The sequence below is a fragment of the Berghia stephanieae genome, chromosome 15, assembly GCF_034508935.2.
Source record: "Berghia stephanieae isolate SIO BIC M18660-M18661 chromosome 15, UCSD_Bste_1.3, whole genome shotgun sequence".
Lineage (NCBI taxonomy): Eukaryota > Metazoa > Mollusca > Gastropoda > Nudibranchia > Aeolidiidae > Berghia > Berghia stephanieae.
The window spans coordinates 10,214,978-10,242,155 of record NC_088374.1 but is presented as its reverse complement, the minus strand read 5'-3'; the positions used below and the strand labels follow the sequence as shown (position 1 = coordinate 10,242,155).

The window sequence follows — 27,178 nt, the reverse complement described above, 5'->3', positions numbered from 1 at the left end:
ATTTTCTTTTCTTGTATATTATACTTCAAATGACACCTTTACTTAATTATTTCTAAACGCGTAAAAACAAATCTCTTCACATCGGAAAACTTTGCTATTAAAACTCACACCCTGAACTAGCCCTGCCTCCCTCAGATATTCACTCAAATTCAGCCCTCGACAAGTATCCTCGTAAGTTTTCTGGGAATCTCCTGCAAAACTCGTGTATGGTCATGGTCGCCTGTTAATTTTTAACTCCAAAATCCAACCGTGGTGTAGTGGTTTAGCACTCCACTTAGTAGTCAGTAGGTAAAAAATTACCCCAACAGGAAATTTAGTATAATTCAAAAAAAGAAAAGAAAACACGCAAGCCACCAGGATATGATAGTAAATTGTCTATCAAAAGTGAGTAGTTTTCTTAGTGGGGGTGGGAGTCAACAGACTTTGGCATTTTTTTGAGTGTTTTGGCATTTTTGAGTCTTCCCCTGGCATTTTGTTGAAAAATAATCTGGCAACCCTGTTTTCATGGAATGAAATCAACAACAGCGTTGAAATATGACAAACTGACAAAAGCCGATAAAATGTGATCATCTTAGGAAAGCATACAAATTGGTATATTGACAATCAACTGCCAGTCATTGAATTGATCTATTATGATAATTATTGAATCCCAATTACCAAATATTAATAATAACTGGGGCCTTTATCACTTAACCGAACCTTTGATTTTGCCAAAACGAAAGTGACCAGTTATCGACAACTAGTTCTGTGTTACTCAGTTACTGTTTCATAATTGTTTCTTACACTGTTTGAAACAAAATGTCTTTGTCAAATCGGGATATCGAAGATCTAAAAGGCTTGCTTAATGATACGGTCAAAAAGTTTCTTGGATTCAGCGAACCTTCTGTCGTGTCGGCAGCTCTCAACTGTATCAGCACAGGAATCGACAAACGGAAAACAGTTGGTGAGTAAGAGTAGGAGTAAGAGTTGATTTTTAATTTTAACGACTATACTGTTATCACTTTTGTTGTGTGCGTGTGAGAGTGAGAACTTAATTTTTTGGTTGAGACAGTTTTAGCCCAGGGGCCATTCCACGTCAAGTGGACCAAGGGTGGGAACCACACCCCTTTTGATCTTCCTCAAACTTGGCTCAATTGAAGATACTTAGACTTAGCCTAATGAGACATGAAGAAAACCAAATTTTCAGTTCAGAATATGGATATTTGAAATTTTTTATTTTATGATTTTTTGAAATTTTGTCTCAAAACGAGTGTGTAGTCTAGTAGTCTACAATTATTGAACTGATGCATTATTTCGCACTTTTTTTCAAAAATAAATAAGCTGAAAGCATTGAATTTATTATCTTTTAAGGATTTGTCATAAGCCAAATATTTTAAGCTTTGTTTGTTATCTGTGTAATGTAATATAAGTCGATTTTGGGGGTTTTAATAATTTATTGAGTTATCCCCCTTTGTAACTTAAGAATTTTTACCATGAAGCACCTCAAAATACAAGGAAAGCTTCCATGTGCTTATAGAAATAGTGTATCTGCACAATATATCAAATTTTGACAAAAATCCCAGCCGACATCTTTGACCATTTTGAGCCTTGAAGTTGACAAATATTTGCGATTTTGGTGCACATCGCAGTACGCTATGCGTTTTTGTTCGAAAATTTTTAGTACTAGACCCATAGTTTTGCTATATTTTGTTGGACCATATGTTATTTATTGAGATACAAATCATCAATGACTAAAAATGAAACATTAAAGTCATGAAAAAAAAGATTGAAAAAATTCATTTTTTTGGCGAAAAGCATGGGGAGCCATATTCAAGGGCAGATAACTCCAAAAGTTGATAAATATTTTCATTTTCCTTCGAATAATTGTAATCTATGCTAACAGTTGTACAGGATTACCAAATTTGAGAGAGTTAGCTTGATTAATAAAAAAGTTATAGCCTCTCAAAAATGGACCCACGAGCAAATTTGATTTTGACTCGTTTTGAGATAAAATTTCAAAAAATTGTAAAAATTTCAAATATCCATATTCTGAACTGAAAATTTGGTTTTCTTCATGTCTCATAAGTATCTTCAATTGAGACAAGTTTGAAGAAAATCAAAAGGGGTGGGTTCCCAATTTCCGAAAATTTGGTCCACTTGACATGGAATGGCCCCCTAATGTTGGTTGTCAAAAAGACATTTTTTATCCTTGCTAATTCTCTCTCTCTCTCTCTCTCTCTCTCTCTCTCTCTCTCTCTCTCTCTCTCTCTCTCTCTCTCTCTCTCTCTCTCTCTCTCTCTTCTCTGCGTACAGCATAGGCACAAGTCACAAGTTGAGAAAACAGACTTAGAGATGTGACCATGAAACATTTCCATGCTCTAATGTCTATTTTCGAAGTGGCAATTCGGACCCGAGTCTGAATTGCTTCTCGTGGCAATTCGGACTCTTGCCACAATGCGCCTGCGCAATCACAGGAAGTGTCAGAAGTGGACGATGGGTCGAAAGTGAAGCGTGGTAGGGTGGAGGGAAGGTGCTCGTTCTCAGTCATAGAGAATACAGGCCCTCCTAGTCTGTGTTCTCAGTTGTAAGTTGTCAGTCGGCAGGAGGGCGAGTGAGCGAGCAAGTCACGTTTTAGAACTCCCGAAGATGACTAACCTTCAAAAGCGGTGATCTATTATTCCCCTTTGTCTTACTTTTTCTTGGGTACTTTTTAATTGTAATTCTAGAACTTTTTACTATCCAATTTCTCCCTTTTTACTGGCGCTGATATGACCTAAATGTGTTGCAAGCGACTTAAAAAACAAAAACAATCTAAATATTCGTGGTCTTTGGGAGATTACAATTGTAGTCGCTATTGTTAACGTTAACAATCAATTTGCCCTCGCATAGATAAAAGAGTGTCTTTGTGTTGGAAGATTTATTTGATTTGCCATGAGCATGTTGCAAAAGATACATTCGTGACATATCTACATTATATATTTTGCCATTTGTGGCCGCGAAAAAGTGGGGGGAAAGGAAAAGAATATGACTTTGGGCTTTGAGCGTTTTATTTAAAAGGCAGTATGGGTCGGGCTTTGACAAAAGGCAGTATCTAATTCTTTTTAAATTAGAAAATGCTGTTTTATTTCTAAATATAAAAATAGAGGCGATTCTTGGCGGCAAACCATGCAATAGAGCCCCGCCACTGGGGTAGGTGCAGAGTACCGTCTAATAATAATATTATTAGATAATACTGGACTAGGTGCCTATTAATAAAATAAGCACTGGTTGAATACGGAGAGAAAATTAATGATCAACTGGTAATGGGATTGGGGAGTAACCAGCGACTTCTCAAGTAGACATTAACATCTCCAAAACCCACAAACGACCTAGGCGCTGGACGCAGGGGAGAACATGGTGATACGAGATCAAAGAGAAAAAGCCGCCGGCTCTTAGGTTGTGGAAATGGTTGTTGGGGGGGGGGGTGGAGTGTGTGTGTGTGTGTGATTATTCTGTTTTTAATGACTTAGAGATACTCATGAGTGTGTGTGTGTGTGTGTGTGTGTGTGTTTACGAAGACCGAATTGTCACAAGAAGCATTTCAGACTCTAGTCCGAATTGCTACGGGAAGCAATTCAGACTCGGGTCCGAATAGCCTTTTCCGTCTATTTTTTTGGTGCGTTTTTTATGCACCTCCGTTGGAGGTGTACAAAAATGCACTTTTTTATGCAGGCTGTCATTATCCCCAGACACCTGTCTGGGGATAACGAAAATTGGTTATCCCCAGACAGATATTTGAAACTCCGCTCTTTTAAAGAATTATCCACAGTCCAGAATATGGAATGTTTCCAAATAAGGAACGTTAATAAATTATCTATAAAAACATAAAATTAACCAACATTAAATCAGTTGTTACTACATATACACAATATACGTCGACTTCGAAGTTGGTGTCATGGCCGAAGGGTTTAGTCGTCTGCCCTGGAAGTTTTACCAGAATCGACGTTGTGGTTCCGCCTCTTTTTTTTTTTTTTACATTCCGTCTTCTTTTTACAGAACGGTGCAGGGGATAAGGATAAAGGTCCCATCCATCCCCCCACCTCTTTTTTTTTTTTTTTAACTCTCTCTCTCTCTCTCTCTCTCTCTCTCTCTCTCTCTCTCTCTCTCTCTCTCTCTCTCTCTCTCTCTCTCTCTCTCTCTCTCTCTCTCTCTCTTCCTTTCTAGTTTCTAGCAAATTGTCATATTCGTCCCCATCAGATCTCAAAAATTGTCTAAAAAGAATAAATAATTGAAAAGCAAACAAACAGAAATATTCAGAGAGCGACCAATTGTTCAGATAGAGGAGAGAAATACAAACAATAATTTTTTTTTAAAATAAAGACAATTTTAAGAAATTCATGCTCAGAAACGGAACAAAAGGTCAAACAAGAAGGAGAAAAGAATAGACTCGCACACAAAAAAAAAAGAAAAGAAGACGAAATTAAAAAAAAAAAAAAAAAGTGGCGGAACCAGGATTCGAACCCACAACGTCGATTCTGGCAAAACATCCAGGGCAGACGACTAAACCATTCGGCCATGACACCCACTTCGAAGTCGACGCATATTGTGTATATGTAGTAACAACTGATTTAATGTTGGTTAATTTTATGTTTTTATAGATATTTTATTAACTCTCCTTATTTATATGTGCATTTTGGAGACATTCCATATTCTGGAATGTGGATAATTGTTTAAAGGAGCGGAGTTTCAAATATATGTCTGGGGATTTTGGTTATCCCCAGACAGGTGTCTGGGGATAATCACAGCGTTTTATGCACCTCTATTGAAGGTGTATAAAAACGCAACTTTTTTATGCACCTCTGTTGGCGGTGTTAAAAAAACGCACATTTTTTGTTTTTAAAAAATTAATAATAATAATAAGAATAATAATAATAATAATCTTTGTTGTCCAAATAGGCAATTATTGTTAGGTTACAGCTCTAATTAAAATAGTGGTAATAATGATTATAATAGTACTGATAGTAATGATGATAATAATAATAATCATCATCATCGTTGGTGGTGCTGGTTAATAAATAAAATGTAGGTGCTTGAAGTTCCAAGGAAAATATAATGATACATGTTGAATTGTAAGCCTCACTTTATTAGACGAGCACAGATGATGTGGATGTTTTGGGTTTCCCCTTTATCAGCAAAACACGACAAGACACTCACTAAGGACAAATGAGAGATGCGTGAATGGCATAGTTAAGGTGAATAAGCAATGATGGGACAGGAAATAGAATAACCATTTTTAAGTACCGTCATTGGGGGTGTAAACGTGCGGTGCAGACATAGACCCACAGTCAAAAAAAAAGAGGATTCTCATCTTATTTTCTGTGAATAGACCCGTATACGTCTGCAAGGTTTAAATAGTTTTAGATTGTAGTTTAGCACGCTGCTTAGTGATTACTGATGTACATTTATACAATGATAATAAATTAAATAATAATTACAATAATTAAAAAATCAAAGGTAAACAGAAACATGGCACACAAATACTGATCTCAAATAGATAAATAATTTTAGAAAATTAAATTCAAAGTTTTTTTAAGCATGATAAAAAAGTTTTTGAAAAACAAAAAAAAAAAAAATTTAAAAACACACACACAATAAAAAGACAAAGACACGGTAACGATTGCACTGATGATAATGATAAAATATTATAAAACAATAACAATTGACGTTTACAAAAGAAAAAGCATGTCGAAAACACATTGAATGGTACCGATGTTATTGTTTTAAAATATAATTATTAATAATAATAAAACAAAAATGATGTCTTTCTCAATAAAGTAAATAAATTTTTATTTAACGTCTACAATGAGAATCGAACACACTACTTTCAAGGTTAGAGTCTGTCAGCTTGTCCACTGCACTACGGAGTCACCTGACTGTTTGTAACATTTAATAATTATTTTACCCTCAATGCAACCTCTATTTTCTGGTTTTAAATTTCGATTTTTTAGATTATAATTATTTTTAAAAAAAATTAATAACAATGACGTAACTACAGATATCACAATATAACTTTTGCCATGTCCAAGTGCAGTCAGAAACACAGCATCGCTGATGAAATTGAGTGGAATGCGTAACGGAGGTGCATAAAAACGATCCGCTAAGACACCATCAACGGAGGTGCATAAAAACACCGATTATTTTTAATTTTTTTTTTTGTTATCGACTGTCTACCTAGATTTTCCGTTGTCCTATGCATGGGAGTAATTGCTGTCATCAGCTGGTATTTTTAAACTTCCAAATGATGATCTGTTGGTATTTTGTATTTATTTATTGTTGCTAGCATGCATTGCAGAATTGTGTTTGTGTTTTATCTTTATGGAATGCTGAAGTCAAAAGGATTTTTAAATAGTCTACCGATACTTGCAGGTTGTTTGAGGCTCGGCTTTCGGAATCCATGTTGTTGAGACCACATTTGTAATAATATTTGGATCCAAAGTATCTGCTGTGGGAATAAAAACTGTGGAAACAATATGTAATATGTTTATTTTCTTTGTGTTTTTCTTTTTGTTTTTTTTATATATTTTTTTTTTAATTTTAGAGTATTGCCTCTCTTAGAGTAAAAAAAAACAAATAAATGAGGGCAGTTTAGTTTAGACATGCTTAGTCTTTGTTATAATTCTGTGAGTCCCGTTTATTTACAGACAAGAGTATTGTCTCTCTTAGAGTAAAAAAAACAAATAAATGAGGGCAGTTTTGTTTAGACATACTTAGTCTTTGTTATAATTCTGTGAGTCTCGTTTATTCACAGACAAGCTGTCCTTGATTCTGGATGGGGAGCAAGCATCCACTTTGACAGACAAAGTCTTCAATGTCTATGATGATTTCAGGCAGGGGGGAAGAGCTGCCAAGAAAAGAAGAAGGGTAAGTGTACCAATTAAAATTAATTATTAGAGCTATTATATAGTGTAATATCCACTACATTTGCTCAAAGCGCTTTAAAGAGTAAAGAGGCTTTTCCAGGGACTCAACTATGCGCTGAGCGGGGCTCAAACCCAGGACCTTCCGATCCAGAAGTGAGTGTCGCACCACAAGACCACATAGCCATTAGTACACAAAGATTTTTTTTTTTAAATCACAAATTTGGCCAAATTTTAACTCTGGGTGGCTAGGTGGGATTTTTTTGACCTCTCATACTCATAGAGAGGTCACTTAATAATTTTTTTTTTCCAACTTGCTTTCTGTCTTTTGCCTAGGAATGAGATTACTTAAGTTTTGTCATGACCCTGGCCGAAAAGTTTGTATGGTTGGGAAATAGTCAAGTAAATAGTTATAATTTTGGAAGATGATTTTTTTCCCTTGTAAATCATCTCTGTTATGTACTGTTTTTTGTTTGTTTGTTTGTTTGTTTTTTTTTTGGGGGGGGGGGGGGAGGGGGGGGGGGGTTGGTGTGTTTTGAATATATATTGATTTGTAAGCTTTTGAGTGTGTTCCTGTTAGTGGGATCCTGTGTTTATGTCTGAATGAGACTTTTAGGTGATCTCAAACTATGAACACTGAAAGTGTGCTCTTGGAATTTTCATATGTTCCCTTTTGTAAATCTAGAATTTTTAAAAATGTTTTTGACTATCCCATTTGCTTCCTTTTCACTGGCACTGACATGACCTAAATGTGTTGCAGTCACTGTAAAACCCTTAAGGGCCATATCAAGTGGACCAAATTTTCGGAAATTGGGAACCACACCCCTTTTGATTTTCCTCAAACTTGGCTCAATTGAAGATACTTATGAGACATGAACAAAACCAAATTTTCAGTTCAGAATATGGATATTTGAATTTTTTATAATTTTTTGAAATTTTGTCTCAAAACGCGTCACAGGGATGCCACTTTTCCGGTTTTAGCCGGAAATCCGGTTTTTTTACCACCAGCCGGTTTTAATCGGAACCTCCGGTTTTTGTCCCTCATCACTATTCAAAAAAAGAATATTTTTTTTTTTTAAAGAAGAAGAAAAAAATCGCGGTAGTTTATCTCCGCCCATCCCCATCACTGAATTTGCCGTGTGAAACATTTCCCTCAAAACCACAAAATCACCATTATGTCTTATGTCATATTTTGACACCTGTGCAATAGTCTCGTGAAATTTAGTTACTGTCCCGTTTTTATGACGTCGGGCCAGACTGAATGGCACCAGATGTCACAATTGACACAGACGACCAGTGGTGTTCTTTGATTAGCTAGTAGTTGATGGTTTGGTTGAAGGGGAAGGGGAGGGACAAATCTATTCTCTCTCTCTCTCTCTCTCTCTCTCTCTCTCTCTCTCTCTCTCTCTCTCTCTCTCTCTCTCTCTCTCTCTCTCTCTCTTTCTCTCTCTCTCTCTCTCTCTCTCTCTCTCTCTCTCTCTCTCTTTCTCTCTCTTTCTCTCTCTCTCTCTCTCTCTCTCTCTCTCTCTCTCTCTCTCTCTCTCTCTCTCTCTCTTCCTCTTTCCCTTTGCCTTTCTTTCCATTTCTCTTTTCTTCTTTTTTTTTTTTTTTTTTTGATATAGAATTCCTAAGATCAATTCATAAATTATTCTCTCTTTCGCAACCATCCATTAAATCATCTGGTTATACAGAGATAATACATTAGCCTAGAATAAAGCAATGGGGGTTGGCTTAGTTTATTCTTCTGTCTTTTTACCTTTTGACTATGGCTTTTGTGAGATTCCTGGGTTGTATTTATAAGCTGAATAATCACTAGGTTTCAGTAAAAAATAAAAGATATTGTAGCCTGCTTTATAAAGTAAAAATCAAAACAAAACTACACTTTCTGGCCTTTTATTTGAATAACATTGTAGGCCTTTAACTTGTGGAAAGGACAATTCATTAAATGTTTACAAAAGTAAATTTATGTTTAATGATAAGAATGGATTTATACTAGGAATAGTAATATATTACATAATACCAATACAAAACTATGTTCCTGTTATTTTTACACTTTGCTTGCGTTTGACCGATAGACGGAGACATTTTCCTCCTTTTTGACAAATTGCTATTATTATCACTGAATGAAAAACACTCACCAAAACCACTACATCATCTTTACCACCACTACTATTACAACCACCACCACATCATCATCCCTACCAACACTACTACTGCAAATAACACCACATCATCCCTACCACAGTACTACTACAACTACCACCACATCATCATTCCTACCACAACTATTACAACCACCACCACACAATTATCTCTAAAAGACCACCACTACTACAACCACCACCACATCATCATCCCTACCACCACTACTACTACAACCACCACCATCACATCATCATCTCTAAGACCACTACTACTACTACTACTACTACTACTACTACTACCACTACTACTACTACTACTACTATACTACTACTACTACAATAACCACCACTCATCTCCCTACCACCACTACATCATCATCCCTACCACCACTACTACTACTACACACCACTACATCATCTTCCTACCACAGCTACTACAACCACCACCACACAATCATCCATACGACCAGTACTACTACAACCACCACCACATCATCATCCCTACTACAACCACCAAATGTAATTACACTTTCAACTTTTGAAATTCTCCGAGTCGTGTCAGGAATTGCTGCGAGACAAATTTTGGATCGCATCTCAGTGAATTTGAGTGAAGTTCAAATTTATAGGTTATGGTTGCATGAGTGGGTCATGATCTTCACAATGAAAAATTTTCTCCTTTTATGTGACCAGTCATTCTCACCCCTGATAGCTATATAATTTGTCTATATTTTGTTTTCAGCACCTTATTTTATCAATATGAAAACTGTTAACTCTCCTTTCTTTTGTGTGTTATTTGCTCTCAATTGCAATAATAAGTACTGAAACAATATTCCAAATTTGATATTTTTCAAATCCCTACGAAGCCCTTGACATTGATTTGTATCTCGTCCGCGCAAGTTTTCAGGCTTTTTTTAATTTGCCTGGTGGCATCCCTGGCGTCAAAATCAGATTTGCTCGTGGGTCCATTTTTGAGAGGCTATAACTTTTTTATTAATCAAGCTAACTCTTTCAAATATGGTAATCCTGTACAACTTTTAGCATAAAATACAATTATTTGAAAGGAAATGAAAATATTTATCAACTTTTGGAGTTATATGCCCTTGAATATGGCTCCCCGTGCTGTTCGGCAAAAAAATGAATTTTTTCAATATTTTTTTTCATGACTTTAATGTTTCATTTTTGGTCATTGATCATTTGTATATCAATAAATAACATATGGTCCAACATAATATAGCAAAAACATGGGTCTGGTACTATAATTTCTCGAACAGCAACGCATGGCGTAATGCAACGTTCACCAAAATCGCAAATTTTTGCCATCTTCAAGACTCAAAACGGTCAAAGATGTCGGCTCGGATTTTTTTCAAAATTTAATATATTATGCAGATACACTATTTCTATAAGCACATGGAAGCTTTCCTTGTATTTTGAGATGCTTCATGGTAAAAATCACCTGCAAAGAACCTAAGTATCTCAATCTTAAGTTACAAAGGGGCATAACTCAATTAATTGTTTAAACCCCCCAAAATCGACTTATATACTAATAACAAATAAAGCTTAAAATATTTGGCTTATGACAAACTATTAAAAGCTAATAAATTCACTGCTTTCAGTTTACTTATTTTTGAAAAAAGTGCGAAATAATGCATTAACAGTTCAATAATTGTAGACTACACACTCATTCAGATATATCAGGGTGGTATCAATGAAAAAAGATATCCAGCTCCTTTAGATTTAATATTTTGTGTGTTGGAATGTTCAAAATTTCAAAAAATTATAAAAAATTCAAATATCCATATTCTGAACTGAAAATTTGGTTTTGTTCATGTCTCATAAGTATCTTCAATTGAGCCAAGTTTGAGGAAAATCAAAAGGGGTGTGGTTCCCACCCTTGGTCCACTTGACGTGGAATGGCCCTTAAAACTTTTCACTGGCACTGACATGACCTAAATGTGTTGCAGTCACTGTAAAACCCTTAAAAGCTAGACAAAAACAACTCAGGATGGGGCCTCTTCTCTTCTCTTTTAGGCAGGGGGAAGCAAAGACCATACCGCTGAGCCAAGCTGTCCCATTTGAGTGATAAGCACCAATAATTGTAAACTTTGGCAGTCATTTAAAAAAAAAAAAAGCCTTTTTCTATTTCAATTTTTATGAGAATTTAATTCTATTGTTGAAATTTGTTACAATATCAATTTTGTATTTTGTAAACATTTGTTTGTCAGGATGCAGAGGATGAGAATATGAAGCGTCGTCGGTTCATTGACGATGATGTTCCTGAGGTGGAGATTCCTGCTTCCAACCCGACACCGGTCAAGCCCAAACTGATCAATACCTTACCCAATCTTGACCCAGGTGCAGGAGGCCTGACCCCAGATAAAGTATGTTGGGAAAACTGGTCACTATTATAGTCACCATTGAGTGTATCGGGGTTGAATGAGTGAGTGTCCGGTGCATGACTTGAGTGTATCGGGGTTGAATGAGTGAGTGTCCGGTGCATGACTAGAGTGTGTAGTTGGTGAGAGAGAGAGTTAGAATGGCCAGTTAGTTATAGAGAATGAAGATAACGGAATGGTGTGTAATCAAAGGTTGAGGATGCAAAATATTTTATTTAGATTAAGTTGTTCTTTATTGTTGAAAGATCAAGTTGATTGTAATTATTCCTAATCTACAACAAGGTATTTTGTATATTGTATGAGTTTTTATGGATGATAAAAATAAAGACATTCTTCTGGATGGGCGCCTTTGGCCTTTTCCCTATAGTATAAAGCTCGGAGTTGTGAGGCCACTCTTGCTAGTTTACTTATCCCTCCCTTTTTGTTCATAAATGGGTTTGTAATTTGTATAATGAATTTAAATGCATTTCAGTTTTGATTAAATTTTTAGCTTCAGGATTTTAAAACACATTTTGAGACAAAATGTAATCTAGCATGGCAGAAAAATCCCCGGTCACAAAATCTGCTGCTTTTGGCAGTTTCTTGCGGTTTTTCCAGATTTTGTGTTTGTGCAACTGAACAAAAATTGATAGAACCAGCCACCTTGTATTTTCCAGGCTTGAGCGTAAAACATGATTAATTAGGAATAGCTTTCGTTAGCTATGCAGTTTTCAGTTTGTTCCTTTGTTTTTGAAGGGATTTTACCACTGCAACAAGTGAAATACTTGTACAGCAATTTCTTTCACAGTAACATTATTATCGGCTGTGGGAGGTTGAAATCAGTGGAAAGTAAATACAGGACTGTGAGATGTGGACACCAGAGGAGAGTAAACTTGGAGCTTTGGGATATGTAAAAGAAAATTATTTTTTTTTAAATGAGCTTTTATATAGCGCAATATTCACTAAATGTACTCAAAGTGCTTTACAAGGGGTCCCTGACCAACAGCAACATTTAACATTGAGGATGGGACAACGCCTGTTAGACGATGTTACAATTTTTTCGGACAGAGACAACGTTGTTAACAGCCAGGTACTCGTTTTACACCTGAGTATGGTGAGAGAATGTAAGTAAAGAGCCTTCTCCAAGGACTGACTCAACTATGCGCAGAGTGAGGCTCGAACCCAGGACTGTCCGATCCCAAGGCGAGTGTCATACCACTAGACCACATAGCTGCACCAGCAGTTGAGAGTGAATCTGGGACTGTCGGAGGTGGCTTTGTCATGTTTGCATAATTTTTCACATTGACTTGATATTGTTGTCCTTGCCGTTGAAACTTTATGAAGATAATCTTTTGTCAGAGCCTCGGATTAAACTTTTGATCAATCTTCAATTGTGCGGCTATGCAGTCTTGTGGTATGACACTTGCTTTTTGGAAGGTCCTGGATTCGAGCCTCGCTCTACGCATAGTTGAGTTCTTGGAAAAGACTCTTTACTCACATTCTCTCACTTTACTTGTGTGTAAAATGAGTACCTGGCCATAAACTTTGTCTGAAAAATTGTAATCTTGCCTAACAGGCGTCATGTCTCATTCTATGTGTTACGATTTACTGTTGACCAGGGACCCTTTGTAAGAGATTTAGAAGATATTGTGCCATATATAAGCTCTTTTTTTTTTTTCATATAGAATCTTTCTTTAATTTTATTTTTTATATTTTCCCATCATCGCTGCTTGTTGTACTTCACAGATTAAAGAAATGATGGCCAATGCTCAGAAACTGATCCAGGAGAGAAAAGCACAGCTCCAGGCTACCATGCCAGCTCCACCTCCTCAACCGCCATCCCACATGAATCAGGTCAGTGATATATTCAACTCTAAATCACTCGGGGGGGGGGACAAAGTGGCTGAGTGGTTATGGGATTGACTTGTGATCCAGAAGGTCCGGGTTCAGCCCTGTTTGGACAACATGGGTGATTCCTGTTGCCATCAGACATCCTGTTTGATGGATTTATCTATATTCTTTCGTGTAATGCCAAGGCGACGGGATCTAATGGTGCCGTTGTGTAAGGGGCTAATTTTATTTTTTTGAATCACTTATTATCATAGCAACCAACTGGGTGGGGTTCTTACCTCCCATAGTGGGCAGGGCTTCTATCTCCCTATATCTGTTATCCAACTTGCTTTCTGTCTTTGTCTTGGAATGAGATTACTTGGTTTTGTCCGGGCCCTGGCTGGGAGGGAAACAGTCAAATGTGTTAGTTTTGGGTGGTGATATTTTTTTTCCCTGTAAATCATCTGTTATGAACTGTACAGTGATGCCAAAACTCCGGTCTGGAGCAAAAAATTCCGGGTTCCGGGCTACTTCCGTCAAATTCCGGTGATGTCAATTTGTTCCAAGGATACCCACATTATCATCACCTCTACTACTACAACCACCACCACTACCACTACCACATCATCATCACTACCACTACTAATACAACCACCAACACCACATTATCATCACTACCTCTACTACTACAACCACCACCACCACATCATCATCACTACCTCTACTACTACAACCACCACAACCACATCATTACTACCAATGCTACTACAACCACCACCACGCATTGTCATCACTACCACTACTACAACCACCACCACCACATCATCATCACTACTACTCGAACCACCACCACCACATCATCATCACTACTACTACAACCACCACATCATCACTACCACTACTACTAAAGCCACCACCACCTCATCATTACCACTACTACTACAACCACCACCACCACATCATCATCACTACCACTACCACTACTACTACAACCACCACCACCACATCATCATCATCACTACCTCTACTACTACAACCACCACAACCACATCATTACTACCAATGCTACTACAACCACCACCATGCATCGTCATCACTACCACTACTACTACAACCACCACCACCACATCATCATCACTACCACTACTACTACAACCACCACCACCTCATTACCACTACTACTACAACCACCACCACCACCTCATCATCACCACTACCACTACTACTAATACAACCGCCACCACCACATCATCATCATCACTACCACTGCTACTACAACCACCACCACCACATCATCATCACGACCACTACTACTACAACCACCACCACATCATCATCATGAACACAACTACTACAACCACCACCACTACATCATCACTACCACTACAACCACCACCACATCATGATCACTACCACGACAACAACCACCAACACATCATCATCACTACCATTAGGTTTTGGAGCTTTACTTCATTTAAAATAATGAAACTTTGGGATTGTATTTGGCAATGTGTTTACATAGCATAATATAATTCTAATCAGTTATCTATTTAGAACTATACAATATGTAAATACAATGTCAAATACCATTCCAATTCACTTTTCTTATGTGCGGAAATTCCTCTTTCGGCATTGAAATTCCTACAAGTGGTGTCTGAAATTCCTACGAGTGGTGTCTGAGATCCCTACGAGTGGTGTCTGAAATTCCTACGAGTGGTGTCTGAAATTCCTGTGAGCCAAATTTACAGTTGGCATCTCTGCACTGTATTATATTCCTTTTATACATGATTTGTAAACAATTGAGTGTGTTCCTCTTGGCGGGGACCTGTGCTTGTGTCTGGATGAGACATATAGTGATCTCAAACTAAGTACACTGATTGTGTGCTCTTGGAATCTACATCTGTTCCCCATTTGAACCAATTTCCCTTTGTCATGCTTATTTTTTTGGTGCTTAAATTGTAATTCTAGAACTTTTTACTATCCCATTTTCTTCCTTTTTACTGGTGTTGATATGACCTAAATGTGCGGCTATGTGGTCTAGTGGTATGACACTCGCTTTCGGATCGGAAGGTCCTGGTTTTGAGCCTCGCACTCGGCGCAGAGGTCCTTGGAAAAGGCTCTTTACTCACATTCTCTCACCATACTCAGGTGTAAAATGAGTACCTGGCTGTTAACAGCGTTGTCTTTGTCCGAAAAATTGTAATATCGCCTAACAGGCTCATGTCCCGTCCTATATGTTAAATGTTTCTGTTGACCAGGGACCCCTTGTAAAGCTCTTTGAGCACATTCGTGGATATTGTGCTATATAAAGCTCAATTTTTTTATTTTAAAAAAAAAAATTTTAATGTGTTTCAAGCGCCGTGAAAGCCTTAAAAACATAAAAACAATAGCAACCAACTGTTCTGATAAAATCAGGAGTGTCACGATTTGACAATCTGGAGAATAATTACGTTTTTTAGATTTCACTGTTTGTACGTATGTAAATGACCCTTGCATGTCCCAGGATTATGGGTTTTTTGACTAGAAAATTAAAACAAGGAACAGAAAAAGCCTAAATCCAAATTATTTTATAGAATAGTTCAAACATGCTGCTGTTTTTGGGTCATGACGGTATTGTGCGATAGGTTGTCCTGTTAAAGCTCTTTGATGAAGTTGGCGGCTATGCATTATGTTATTTTAAAAGGCTCCCAGTAGTGCAGTTGATAGAAGAAATAAAATCTTATTCAAATCTGTTGAGTTGGTAGATGAAATCTTCAAATTAGTTTTGTTGGTAGATGAAATCTGATTCAAAATACGCAATCTTCTTTTTTTTTTTTTAATACATGCGGCTATGTGGTCTTGTTGTATGACACTCGCTTTCGGATCGGAAGGTCCTGGGTTCAAGCCTTGCTTGGTGCATAGTTGAGTCCTTGGAAAAGGCTCTTTAATGACATTCTATCACTGTACTCAGGATTGGAAGGTCCTGGGTTTGAGCCTCGCTAGGGGCATAGTTGAGTCTTTGGAAAAGGCTCTTTACTCATATTCTCACACCGCACTCAGGTGTAAAATGAGTACCTGGCCAGGCCATTGACAAGAGTGTCTCTGTCAGAAATTTTTTTTTTTAATATCGCCTAACAGGTGCCATGTCCTGTCTACATGTTACTATTGGCCAGGGACCTCTTGTAAAGCGCTTTGAACACGTTTAGTGGCTATTGCACTATGTAAAAGCTCAGAAAATGAAAATTACATTATAGGGACTGATTTCACTGTGTCTGAAATCCGGACAAAAAGCTGGGAACAGAGGTGTTTGTATCGGAGAGACATGACTGCATACATATATATATATATATATATATATATATATATATATATATATATATATATATTATATATATATATATAATTATTGCAGTTTGGAAATGAAACAATTTTATTTTTATTTTTGCTTGTGTTCAGTCTGGGGGAGGTGGTGGCGGCGGTCTTCTCCCCACCCCTTCAATGCCAGCCATGCAGCGATCGCAACAACAGACAGACAACAAAGCACAGCGGGCCTCTGAGCTGCAAGCCCAGATCAAGGCTCGTCTGAGTGGTCTATCCGGCTCCTTACCACCACCTCTTCTCCCGGTATTGCATGGGGTCCAGCAACAACAGATGCAGCAGCAGCAGCAGCACCAACAACAGATGCAGCAGCAGCAGCAACAACAACATCATCAACCAAAACTTCCGCCTACTCATAACCAACCTTTAGCTGGGTAAGATTTTCAATACTGCCATTTGTCTCTCTCTCTCTCTCTCTCTCTCTCTCTCTCTTTCTCTCTCTCTCTCTCTGTCTCTCTCTCTCTCTCTCTCTCTCTCTCTCTCTATCTATCTCTCTCTATCTCTCTCTCTCTCTCTCTCTCTCTCTCTCTCTCTCTATCTGTGTGTCTGTCTCTCTCTCTCTGTCTCTCTCTCTCTCTCTCTGTCTGTCTCTCTCTCTCTGTCTGTCTCTCTCTCTCTGTCTCTCTCTCTCTCTCTCTCTCTCTCTCTCTCTCTCTCTCTCTCTCTCTCTCTCTCCCATTATAAAATCAAAAAAAAAAACGTCACTATTCCATGAATGTAATAAAGTTCTAAGAACAAAATTCTGTTTCACAAGCCAAAACTATGATTTTTACCAGTCCAATTAACCAGACCAATCAAAACATGGAATTTGTGACACACCCTCACACGTGCTCGGACATAAGCAGTTGGTTGTTTATAACAATGATATGAATGAAATTGACCTCTCTCTGATCATAGTTGTTGTTTTTATATTGCCAAAATGGATGACTAGTTATCACAAGATTTTCTCGATCGTATTATAAAACGTTAAAAATTTTCATATAGTTTTCTGTGTTGGTTATATGGATCAAGTAGTAGAACAGTGGGGTTTATTTATTGAGACACATACCATCGATAGTAAAACCTGTGTAGTTCGCTATTTTTACTAATCACTGCCATTGCCTACATTATGCCGACTGTCTGAGAGGCGTGTTTATCTAAGTGTCTATTCTTAGTTGTGACCAACAGTCTCAAAACATTATTATGCTGGGATGAATCGGGAGGTCGAAAAGTGAATTTGGGAATAAAATTATGAAAACTACTGGAGTTTTTCTGAAATACCAGAAATAGTTTTTAAAATTTATTCTCCTGGCCTTGTGCCGGCGGCTATGTTGTCTAGTGGTATCACACTCGCCTTTGGATGGGAAGGTCTATGAATCGAGTTTACAAAGAAACAATCTGCTCTCAGCGTGGTCCAAAAATGCTCCAAAGTCCTGAATATAGGTTCTAAGGAGCTGAACTTTCCTTTTCCCCAAAATCTATTGTCAAAGACACCTATAAAGCCCAGTATATGAAGCCAAAAATTCGTTTTTCTACTAATTTTTGGTAGTACAATGCAGGTCTGCATTAAGTAGCATCATTGATTGGCAGTTTTTGGATGTTATTGGCAATGATAGATGTTGTTAAGAATGTTAGTTTGAAAAGGATTGTGTAGTAGGAATTTGTTCTGTATGAAAGGGAAATTTAATTTCATGACGTCAGTTAGGGAATTATGTGAATATGGTTTAAAAGGTTTATTTTTAGGTTATTGCTGATATTAAAATAGATTTTTTTTTAAAAGAATGGCTATTTGAGTTTTTTTTAAAACCCTTGAACTTTTATATAGCGTAATATCCACTAAACCCTGACGAACAGCAACACGTAACAAGTAGAACGAGACATGACGCTTGTTATTACAATTTTTTCGGACAGAGACAACGCTGTTACCGGCCAGGTACTCATTTTACACCCCCAGTACGGTGAGAGAATGTGTGTAAAGAGCCTTTTCCAAGGACTCAACTATGCGCCGAGTAAGGCTCAAACCCAGGACCTTCCGATCAGAAAGCGAGTATCATACCACAAGACCACATAGCCACATAAATAGATGAAAATTGATTCAATATGAATCATTGTGACATGTGTTGTACATGATGAAACTATGGAAAAGGCCATTTGAGGAATTATAAAGCGCAATATCCACTAAACGTGTTCAAAGCGCATTACAATGGGTCCCTAGCCAACATCAACACTTAACCTGTAGGACGAAATTCGACATCTATTAGGCATTATTACAAAAAAAGTTTCCGGCAGAGGCAATGCCTATAATGGCCAGGTACTCATTTTACACCTGCATTTGGTGAGAGAATGTGAGTAAAGAGTCTTTTCCAAGAACTCAAAAATGAACTCATCAGAGCAGTTCTCAAAGGCAAGTTTCATACCATTAGCCCAAATAGCCACATCTAGTATGTATATATATGACCTATTGAAAACATCCATTCCAAAGCTTATGACCATAAGCAATAACTTTTTTTTTCGTTTTTCTTCCTTTTTTCTCCTCCTTGAAAAAAAAACAAACAAAAAAGCCCTTCGCCCTTGATCTTAAATGCAGAGGGAAAGACCATCGATGCCAAGACGGGAGAGGCCGTCCAGCTGACCCTGTATACACCCACTCTCAAGGCCAACATTCGGGCCAAGCGGAGAGAACAGTTCAAAGGCTTGATAGAAAAACCGCCGGAAGAAATCAGTGAGAGCAAATACTTCGACCCCAGAGTTGCGTGAGTTTGATGTCGTTATATAATGTCGTCATTGATTACATGTTTTGTTCTAAGTGCTATAATAGGTCTTACTATTGCCCTTGAAGTCAATGACAATTAGTGCGTTGCACTGTACTATTGCGATCTTCATTATTATCATTATTTTTATTATTATTGTTGTTATTATTATTATTATTATTATTATTATTATTATTATTATTATTATTATTATTATTATTATTATTATTATTATTATTATTATTATTATTATTATTATTATTATTATTATTATTATTATTATTATTATTATTATTATTATTCCTATTATTATTATCATCATTATTATTATTATTATTATTATTATTATTATTATTATTATTATTGTTATTGTTATTGTTATTAATATCATCATCATTCATCATCATCACCATCATAAGTGAAACTGGAAATACTATATAAATAACGCGGATCATTGATTTGTAACGAGTGTGTTTTTTACTCATCCACATACCAGCCGAAAAGCCACACAGAGACCTAAGCGAGGTTTCAAATTCCACGAGAAAGGAAAGTTTGAACTGCAGGCCTCCAGACTTCGAGCAAAGGTAATCAGTCATTTTTAAGAGTTGTTTTTTCTCACTCCTTTGGCTTGAGATTTTTGTGGGTTCTTTTTTGTTACTTGTTGTCTTTTTTAATGCAGTTTTTGATGCTTACTATTTGTAAGCAAAATAAAAGCAATGTCATAGAGGCCAGCCATCTTGATAGAATCGGGAATGTCCCAAATTGGCAATCTGAGAGAAGAGAAAAACATGCTCAAAGCACTTTACAAGGGGTCCCTGGACAACAACAACACTTAACATGTAGGACATGACGCCTATTAGGCGATATTACAATTTTTTCGGACAGATACAATGCTGTTAACGACCAGGTGCGCATTTTATACCTGAATACGATGAGAGAAATCGAGTGTCATAGCACTACATAGCTGCCAACCGTTCCTTAAAAAGGATTTGTTCCGCATTTGGCTTCCTGAGTCCGTAAGTCCGTATTTGTTGTAATTTTGGCTAATTTGTGGTAAACAAGGCATTTGAGCCTAATGAATTACTATTATTATTATTACTACTACTATACTATTATTATTATTATTATTATTATTATTATTATTATTATTATTGTGTTAATTAATAATACACTTAAATCAACATCTTTGATTGAAAGGTATTCAATCAGAAAATCAATTGTTTATATTGATTAAACATTACAATGATTATTTCCCTTTATTAATTTATGGAATATAATTTCAATCCTTAAAAAAAATAATGTTCATCTGATTCTAATTTTTTTTTTTTCAAGCAAGCTTCTATAACAGTTTAGGTTCAATGGAAATACTCCATTTTTAGGTCTTTTTATCTTGCCAAAGTAAAGAGGTAGGAATTCTCCAATTTTTAGAGGTTCAATTTACTGCAACTACTATTACATACTACTTAAAGACCATTGTGTTGCATGAAAGAAAATATATGCAATCGCCTACTTTTTAGCTAATATCCCTTATTTTTATCTTAAAACCCCCTCTCAAGTGATGTACCAGGTTGGCAGTTATGCATTTCTAAACATCCTAAGTTATTTCATTTATTTTACAATTGTGCTTGTGTATTAGTCCTTATCAAAGTTAAGGCGGTTGGATTCTTTCTTCATTTTGTCTGTTCTTAAATTTTGATCTCATTGTGGAAAGTGTCATTTCATAACGATTCAAATGAGCTGGAACCTAACCCAATAATTTAGCAACATTTGGACTAGCCTCTGTTATCTTAAATGTGTTAGTGTTAGAAGTAGTAGTAATTAAAAAGGCTGACTTTTATATGTTACAATTCGATAGGGAAGAGGGGGGGCACGTTGTCCCCTCATCCCGGGCCAAATGGGCATTCCTTATTTTAATTTTGAAAAGTTGGCAGCTATGCCACTAGACCACATAGTCGCACAATAACAATAAATAAATATAAAAATTGGACTATTTGTGTGTATGGAAACGACTATTCAAATGATAGGATGAAACCATTCATTAGCAATGACTATCCCGCACAAATCTTTGGGCCTCTTTTTCGCTCACAAAGTGCCCAAATTCGGGATAAAATATAGGACGAAGCCGTTTCGTACATGCTATTTTAAAAAATTAATTACGACGCTGTTTATAATTGAATATGACTGAAAGTTGGCACACAGTTAGAAAAGAGGTCATTTTAGATTATGTCAAGCGACAAAACTCGTACGATTACCAGAAGACCGTTAAAAATAAAGTTTTACTCTTGGAGTACAATATTTCTAAAACTACAAAGAGGAGATTTTGTCGCTCATAAGGTTATATATGCACATTTCTTCTATTTATATTTCAAATTTCATTCGATTATGATAAGTACCTTTCCCGTATTCTCACAAAACATCAACCCAATTTGCATTTCAATAAGTGAAAATATGGAGACGGCCATTTTGCTCCACCATCGCGCGACACGAAAATGACGTGACCGAGGCAAGGCTGCCAGATGGCCAGACTTTAACCTGACCAAATTCGACTTCAAAAGTGGCTAAATAGAAAATCATATGGCTTTCAATATTAAGACTGGCCCACTTAAAATTAACTAAATTTTAACAAACAGAAACTTGAATAGACTAGGATAAATGTCACTGAGACAAACATAGTTGAATAAAATGTAAAAAGAGAAACAAAATTATATATTTGGCCACACACGTGGCCATCTGGCAACCTTGTTCGCGACGACGGATGACACAAATCCTCGCGCGCTTTTAAAAAATTAAAGTATTGTTTCATTGTTATGTCATAGGGATAGTAGATTAACACATTCTCTCTCTCTCTCTCTCTCTCTCTCTCTCTCTCTCTCTCTCTTTTCTCTCTCTCTCTCTCTCAAATAAATACTAGAACTAACATAAGCCATGGTCTCACGGGACTGATTGATAATAATTCAGCAGGCATTTTTCGTGTCATTTGTATGGGTTGTAGACACAAGATTACACTTCGGAAAAGTTCCAAATGATCAATATTATGTATATTTTAAAACAAATTTATAGTTGATCCTAGCCATACAGCTCTAAAACTATACAAGTTAGAACTCTTCTGATGTCTTCATCATATTTTCTGATAATTCTGCCTTAAAATTGCCAAGTTTTAATATCTAATTCCACGTATTAAGCGAAATACAGGCACAAATCAGAATAAAACGCAGAAAAAGCGTCCCATATTTTCCGTATCTTTTTCTCTTTGTGAGTCATCCAAATAAATGACATCTTTGAAATGGCATAACTTTGTTATATATTAATGGATTTTCAAAATTCAAAAAGATTTTTACACAGTGGAGATAGGGGTTTGATTTAAGAGTAGTATTTCCTACAAAAATAGAAAACAAAAATTTTCATAGTCATTGCTACATTCATCAATATTAAAGCTCTCCAGGCATACATTTCCATGTTTTTCAAGCAATATATTCTCTTTTGTGGCATTGAGAAGAAGAAAAGAGATTAACGCATATCAATACTGCCGTTAATCATTAAGCATGGAATTTAATGAGTTCACATGGAGACATGTCTTTGAGATCAATGACTGAGAATGGTTTTAGTCACTTAATAATAGTCTTCTGAGGTCAATGAACTTACTTCACTTGTCTCAACTGCATACTTTGAGCTCAAATGGAAAAAAAACCCTAATGAAATTATATTGACTTTTCGAATATCATCATAGACTCTTCTGCCCCTTCTGCTCAGTTGGTAGAGCACTCTCTTCGCACTCAAAGGATCCTGGATTGATGCTCGTGAAGTCACAATTATTTTTTTTTCTGACTCCTCTGTCCACCCAGCAGTGATTGGGCAGCTGAGTCTGTTAGATCTAGCACAAGGTACTTTGCGTCCTGAGTCTGTTAGATCTAGCACAAGGTACTTTGCGTCCTATCCAAAGCGTATCAAGAAATTGCTACGATTGTCTTTTTAAACGCTTATATAAACCAGGTTAAACTCCAGCCCCATAGGTCTTATGGCTCTGGAGGAGTACTTAGAGAGGTAGATCCCTCCATCCACTTCTCTTTTTCCATTGTTACCATTTCTAACTTACAATTTGATTTTATTTTTAAAAAATTTTTATTTTTTTTAATGCTGTCCTTCCCCGTGTAATTCTTTTCTTTCTCATTTTATTATTTTTTTATTTTTAAAATTTATTTTTCCATATTTTTTTTTCCGAAGGTAATCAATCCACAGGTATTATGCCATTTTGAATTGGACCAAAAATTTAGATTTAGTGACTGTTTTAAAAACACGATTTTGATACAATTAACTCAAATGCTTCTATTGAATGGAATCGATGAAGTCCCCCCTTACACAGCAAAAAAAAAAAAAACCCTCAAATTTTTTATTTATTGTTTGGGGGTTTTTTCCTCGTTTTTTGGCTTCTTTAGATTTATGGGTCAGCGTGGGTCAACGGTATGTCTTTGCTTCGTACCCGAAAGGTTTTGATTTCGATAACCCGCTGCACTGTTTGGCCTTGAGCAAGTCACCTTGCTCTAGCTCATTTTGCAATGCTGTACTGCGGCTGATGCCTGGGTTATTCCATTCTTCCAAGGGACCCTAAAGACAAATTTCCCTTATGGGATAAAGAAAGGGAATTTTATTTTATTTCATTTATTTTCGGCATTTGGTTTTACCATGATATAAGCTATCAGATTGAAGTGATGGTTCATATAGAAGATTGTCGATGTTTTCTATTGTTTCAAACTCTGTCTTTACCACCATTTTACATCCTCCCTCCTCTCCCTTCCTTTCTCTTTTTTTTTTTTTTCTATACTAGGCCCAGTTAGAGCGACTGCAAGCAGAAATATCCCAGGCTGCCAAGAAGACAGGTATTGCATCGGCAGCAAAAATAGCAACCATCACCCCAAAGAAAGAGTTTGTAAGTTTTTATATCATCATTATCATCATGATCATAGTTTATTTATTTTTACATCCTGCTTTATCATCCGTCCCAGAAAGAGCTGTCCAATTCCAATTTATGGTAATTTTCAATATGTAGAGTTTTTTTTTTTGAGGGGGAGGTGGGGGTGGTGGCTAAATTTGGCAAGACAAATTAGGACTTAAAAAAATTAGATTAAGCAATGCAGAGAGTTCCAGTAGCTCAATTTTGGAGCACATGACTCACAACGAGGAGTGTAGTATTGATCCTCGGCATTCAGCTGCTTTCTTGCTTGCCAACAGTATCAAATACTTACTTAATCCTCATCACACCATCTAGGACTTCCATTTCTGCATGTCAGCTGCGTAGACACAAATGTTGTTCCACGGCTAGGCCAGACTCTTTCAGCTTTTTATCCAGGTCTCTTTGGTTTCTTCATATAACATTGTGAAATTGCTTAATTAGATAAGCGATTTTATTCAAAATACAGATATGAGAAAATTGACAGAAATGAAATTGAGCAAAAAGTGACATCAACCGTTGAAATTCTCAGGTTTCTTGTTGCTTTGATAAATGCAAGGGCTGAAAAATGATGTATTGTGGACAACAATAAATCAGTGTTACTAAAAATCCAATTTGCCAAATATGTAATAAGATTTATTCATTCATTTATATTTTTTTAAAATTATTAATTATTTATATTTATTCATTTATTTGAACTGAGAATTGAAGCTGTCCGTATTGTAATAAAAAGTCCTTCAACTGTTTTGTTTAGTTTGTTGTTTTTTGGGGGTTTTGTTGGGGTTTTTTTTTAGGGGGGGGGGGGGTGTTACTATTCATTGACATTGAAAGATATGGAATTCATTTATTTATTCATTCATTTGAACTAAGAATTGAAACTGTCAAAACCTGAAATGAAAAGTCTGTCAACTGTTTATTATTTTCTTTCGCATTCATTACCACAGAAAGAGGGAGAAGTGCCGGATATAGAGTGGTGGGATACGTATATTGTCAGAAAAGATTCGTAAGTACTGCAATAATTAATTTGTTTGTTTAACATTCATAATATTCTGACACTTTTGACCACTTGAGTACTGATTTAAAATTTCGAAGTACATTGGAATGGGGACTTGAAATAGTGCAAAGTCTTGATAACAAATATCGGTTTATAAATTTAATTTTGCTTCTTAGCCATCAATCAAAATGCTTTATCCCTTCCCTTACCAACCATGGGAAAATCATCACATTCATTACGATGCAACAAAGTGTTTTCTCATTCAGACTTCTTTTGATCACAGAATTGAAGAAATTTTTTATCTCAGTTTTAAAAAACTCCTCGTTTTGCTGAACAAAATTATGCCTTTGCGTTTGAGTGAAAATATTCAATTTTTGTGTTGTATGTTTGTTAAGTTTTGGGGAAAATCCTGAAATTGGCTGGTGAGGAGAGAGTTAAAGCTACAAAAAAAGACCAAAACATTTTTAGCTTTTATATTGCACAATATCCACTCAATGTGCTCAAAGTGCTTTACAAGGAGTCCCTGACCAACAAGAATACTTAACATGAAGGAAGAGACATGACACCTGTTAGACGATATTACAATTTTTTTTTCCGACAGAGACAATACTGTTAACGATCAGGTACTCTCTTTACACTTGAGTATGGTGAGTGAATGTGAGTAACAAACTTTTTTCAAGGATTCAACTATGCACCGAGCGAAGCTCGAACACAAGACCTTCCGATCCGAAAGCAAGTAAAATACCACAAGACCACATAGCCACACAACATATTTTGAAAGAGTAAAAGTTAAATTTTAAGATATTTTGAATAGAACGATTAAAGTATTGAAATTATGGGGTGTTTTGTATAAGTACGAAGTGTTGTCAAGCCTTAAAACTCACTTAATTAAAAAAAGAAAATTAGTTTGCCGTCAGAAAAGCCTAAGTGGCACTCTTCTTCTTGATTCTGAGAGAGGTGAGATATTCTCTTTTCTCTCCTTGTTTTATCTGTTATTTAGTCCTTCAGAGCCATTAGGCTCATGGAGCCGCAGTTCATTCCGGTTTCTATAGCATGAAACAGACAATAGCAATTGCTTGCTACCCTTTGGATGAGATTCTAGTCTATCACAAAGCACTTTCCACCAGATCTAACAGACCCAGCTACCCAATCATCATTGCTGGGTGGACAGTGGGGGGGGGCGAAAAAAAATTCACTGCCTGGTTGTCAGATGTAGTTGTATTCTTTTTTGATGTGCATGTGGGGCAGCATGGTCGCGGTGCCGTTTGCTTGTATCCGAAAGCTACAGAGTTCGATACGCCATGCTCTTGTGGCCTTTGGCAGTGACCTTTGCAGTGCTGCATGCGCTGAACTGTTATTCCCTTCCTTGAATGGCCTAGAGACAATTCCATGGGATAATAAAGAATTTTCTATTTTTATTTTTAAACAAATCTATGTGGTCTTGTGTTGACTGGCCATCAATTGAAGTCATGGGTTGAGTCCTGCTCTGAGCGGCTCAAAGTTAAGTCCTTGGAAAAGAGTCTTTACTCACTCTCTCACCGTACTCAGGTGTAAAATGAGTACCTGGCTGTTAATAGTGTTAAGTGTTGCTGTTGACTAGGGGCCCCTTTTTTAAGCACTTTGAAAATGTTTAGTGGATATTGCGCTAGGTGTTAAAAAGCTCAAGTTGTAATTTTGATTTTGCAATTGGTAGAAAAATGAATTTAGCTTGAAACACTCCTAATTGTGTATTTTGTGTTTTATCCAAAGAAATTTAATTTGGTTTGTGTACAGTATGAATTTGTTTTTGGGTTGTTGTTTTTGAGTGATGGATAGTGTCGAGTGCAGAGCATCCCTCTCGCAGCCAGGTGAGTAGCCATAATAGTCGGGTCGTGGGTTCGAATCCTCATTGTCGCAAAGTTTTTATTCTTTATTGTCTTCTGGCACTTACAA

The 27,178-nt window shown here is 36.6% G+C and overlaps 1 protein-coding gene across 4 annotated transcripts in view; it reads left to right on the top strand.

Moving 5' to 3' along the window:
* Positions 1–440: 440 nt before the first annotated feature.
* LOC144960646 (U4/U6 small nuclear ribonucleoprotein Prp3-like) overlaps positions 441–27,178 on the top strand; it is a 38,463-nt gene continuing 11,725 nt past the window's right edge. Inside the window, exons 1-9 of one of the 4 annotated variants that reach the window (XM_078893893.1) lie at positions 441–943; positions 6,767–6,879; positions 11,242–11,397; positions 13,138–13,245; positions 16,657–16,952; positions 19,119–19,310; positions 19,804–19,891; positions 24,130–24,231; positions 25,197–25,255. In XM_078893893.1, the coding sequence (XP_078750019.1) occupies positions 799–943; positions 6,767–6,879; positions 11,242–11,397; positions 13,138–13,245; positions 16,657–16,952; positions 19,119–19,310; positions 19,804–19,891; positions 24,130–24,231; positions 25,197–25,255 (1,259 nt within the window). In that variant the 5' untranslated portion in view covers positions 441–798. Of the gene's footprint in view, positions 944–6,766; positions 6,880–11,241; positions 11,398–13,137; positions 13,246–16,656; positions 16,953–19,118; positions 19,311–19,803; positions 19,892–24,129; positions 24,232–25,196; positions 25,256–27,178 lie in introns of those variants that run through there. The other 3 variants (XM_078893894.1, XM_078893895.1, XM_078893897.1) reach the window with 3 other exon arrangements.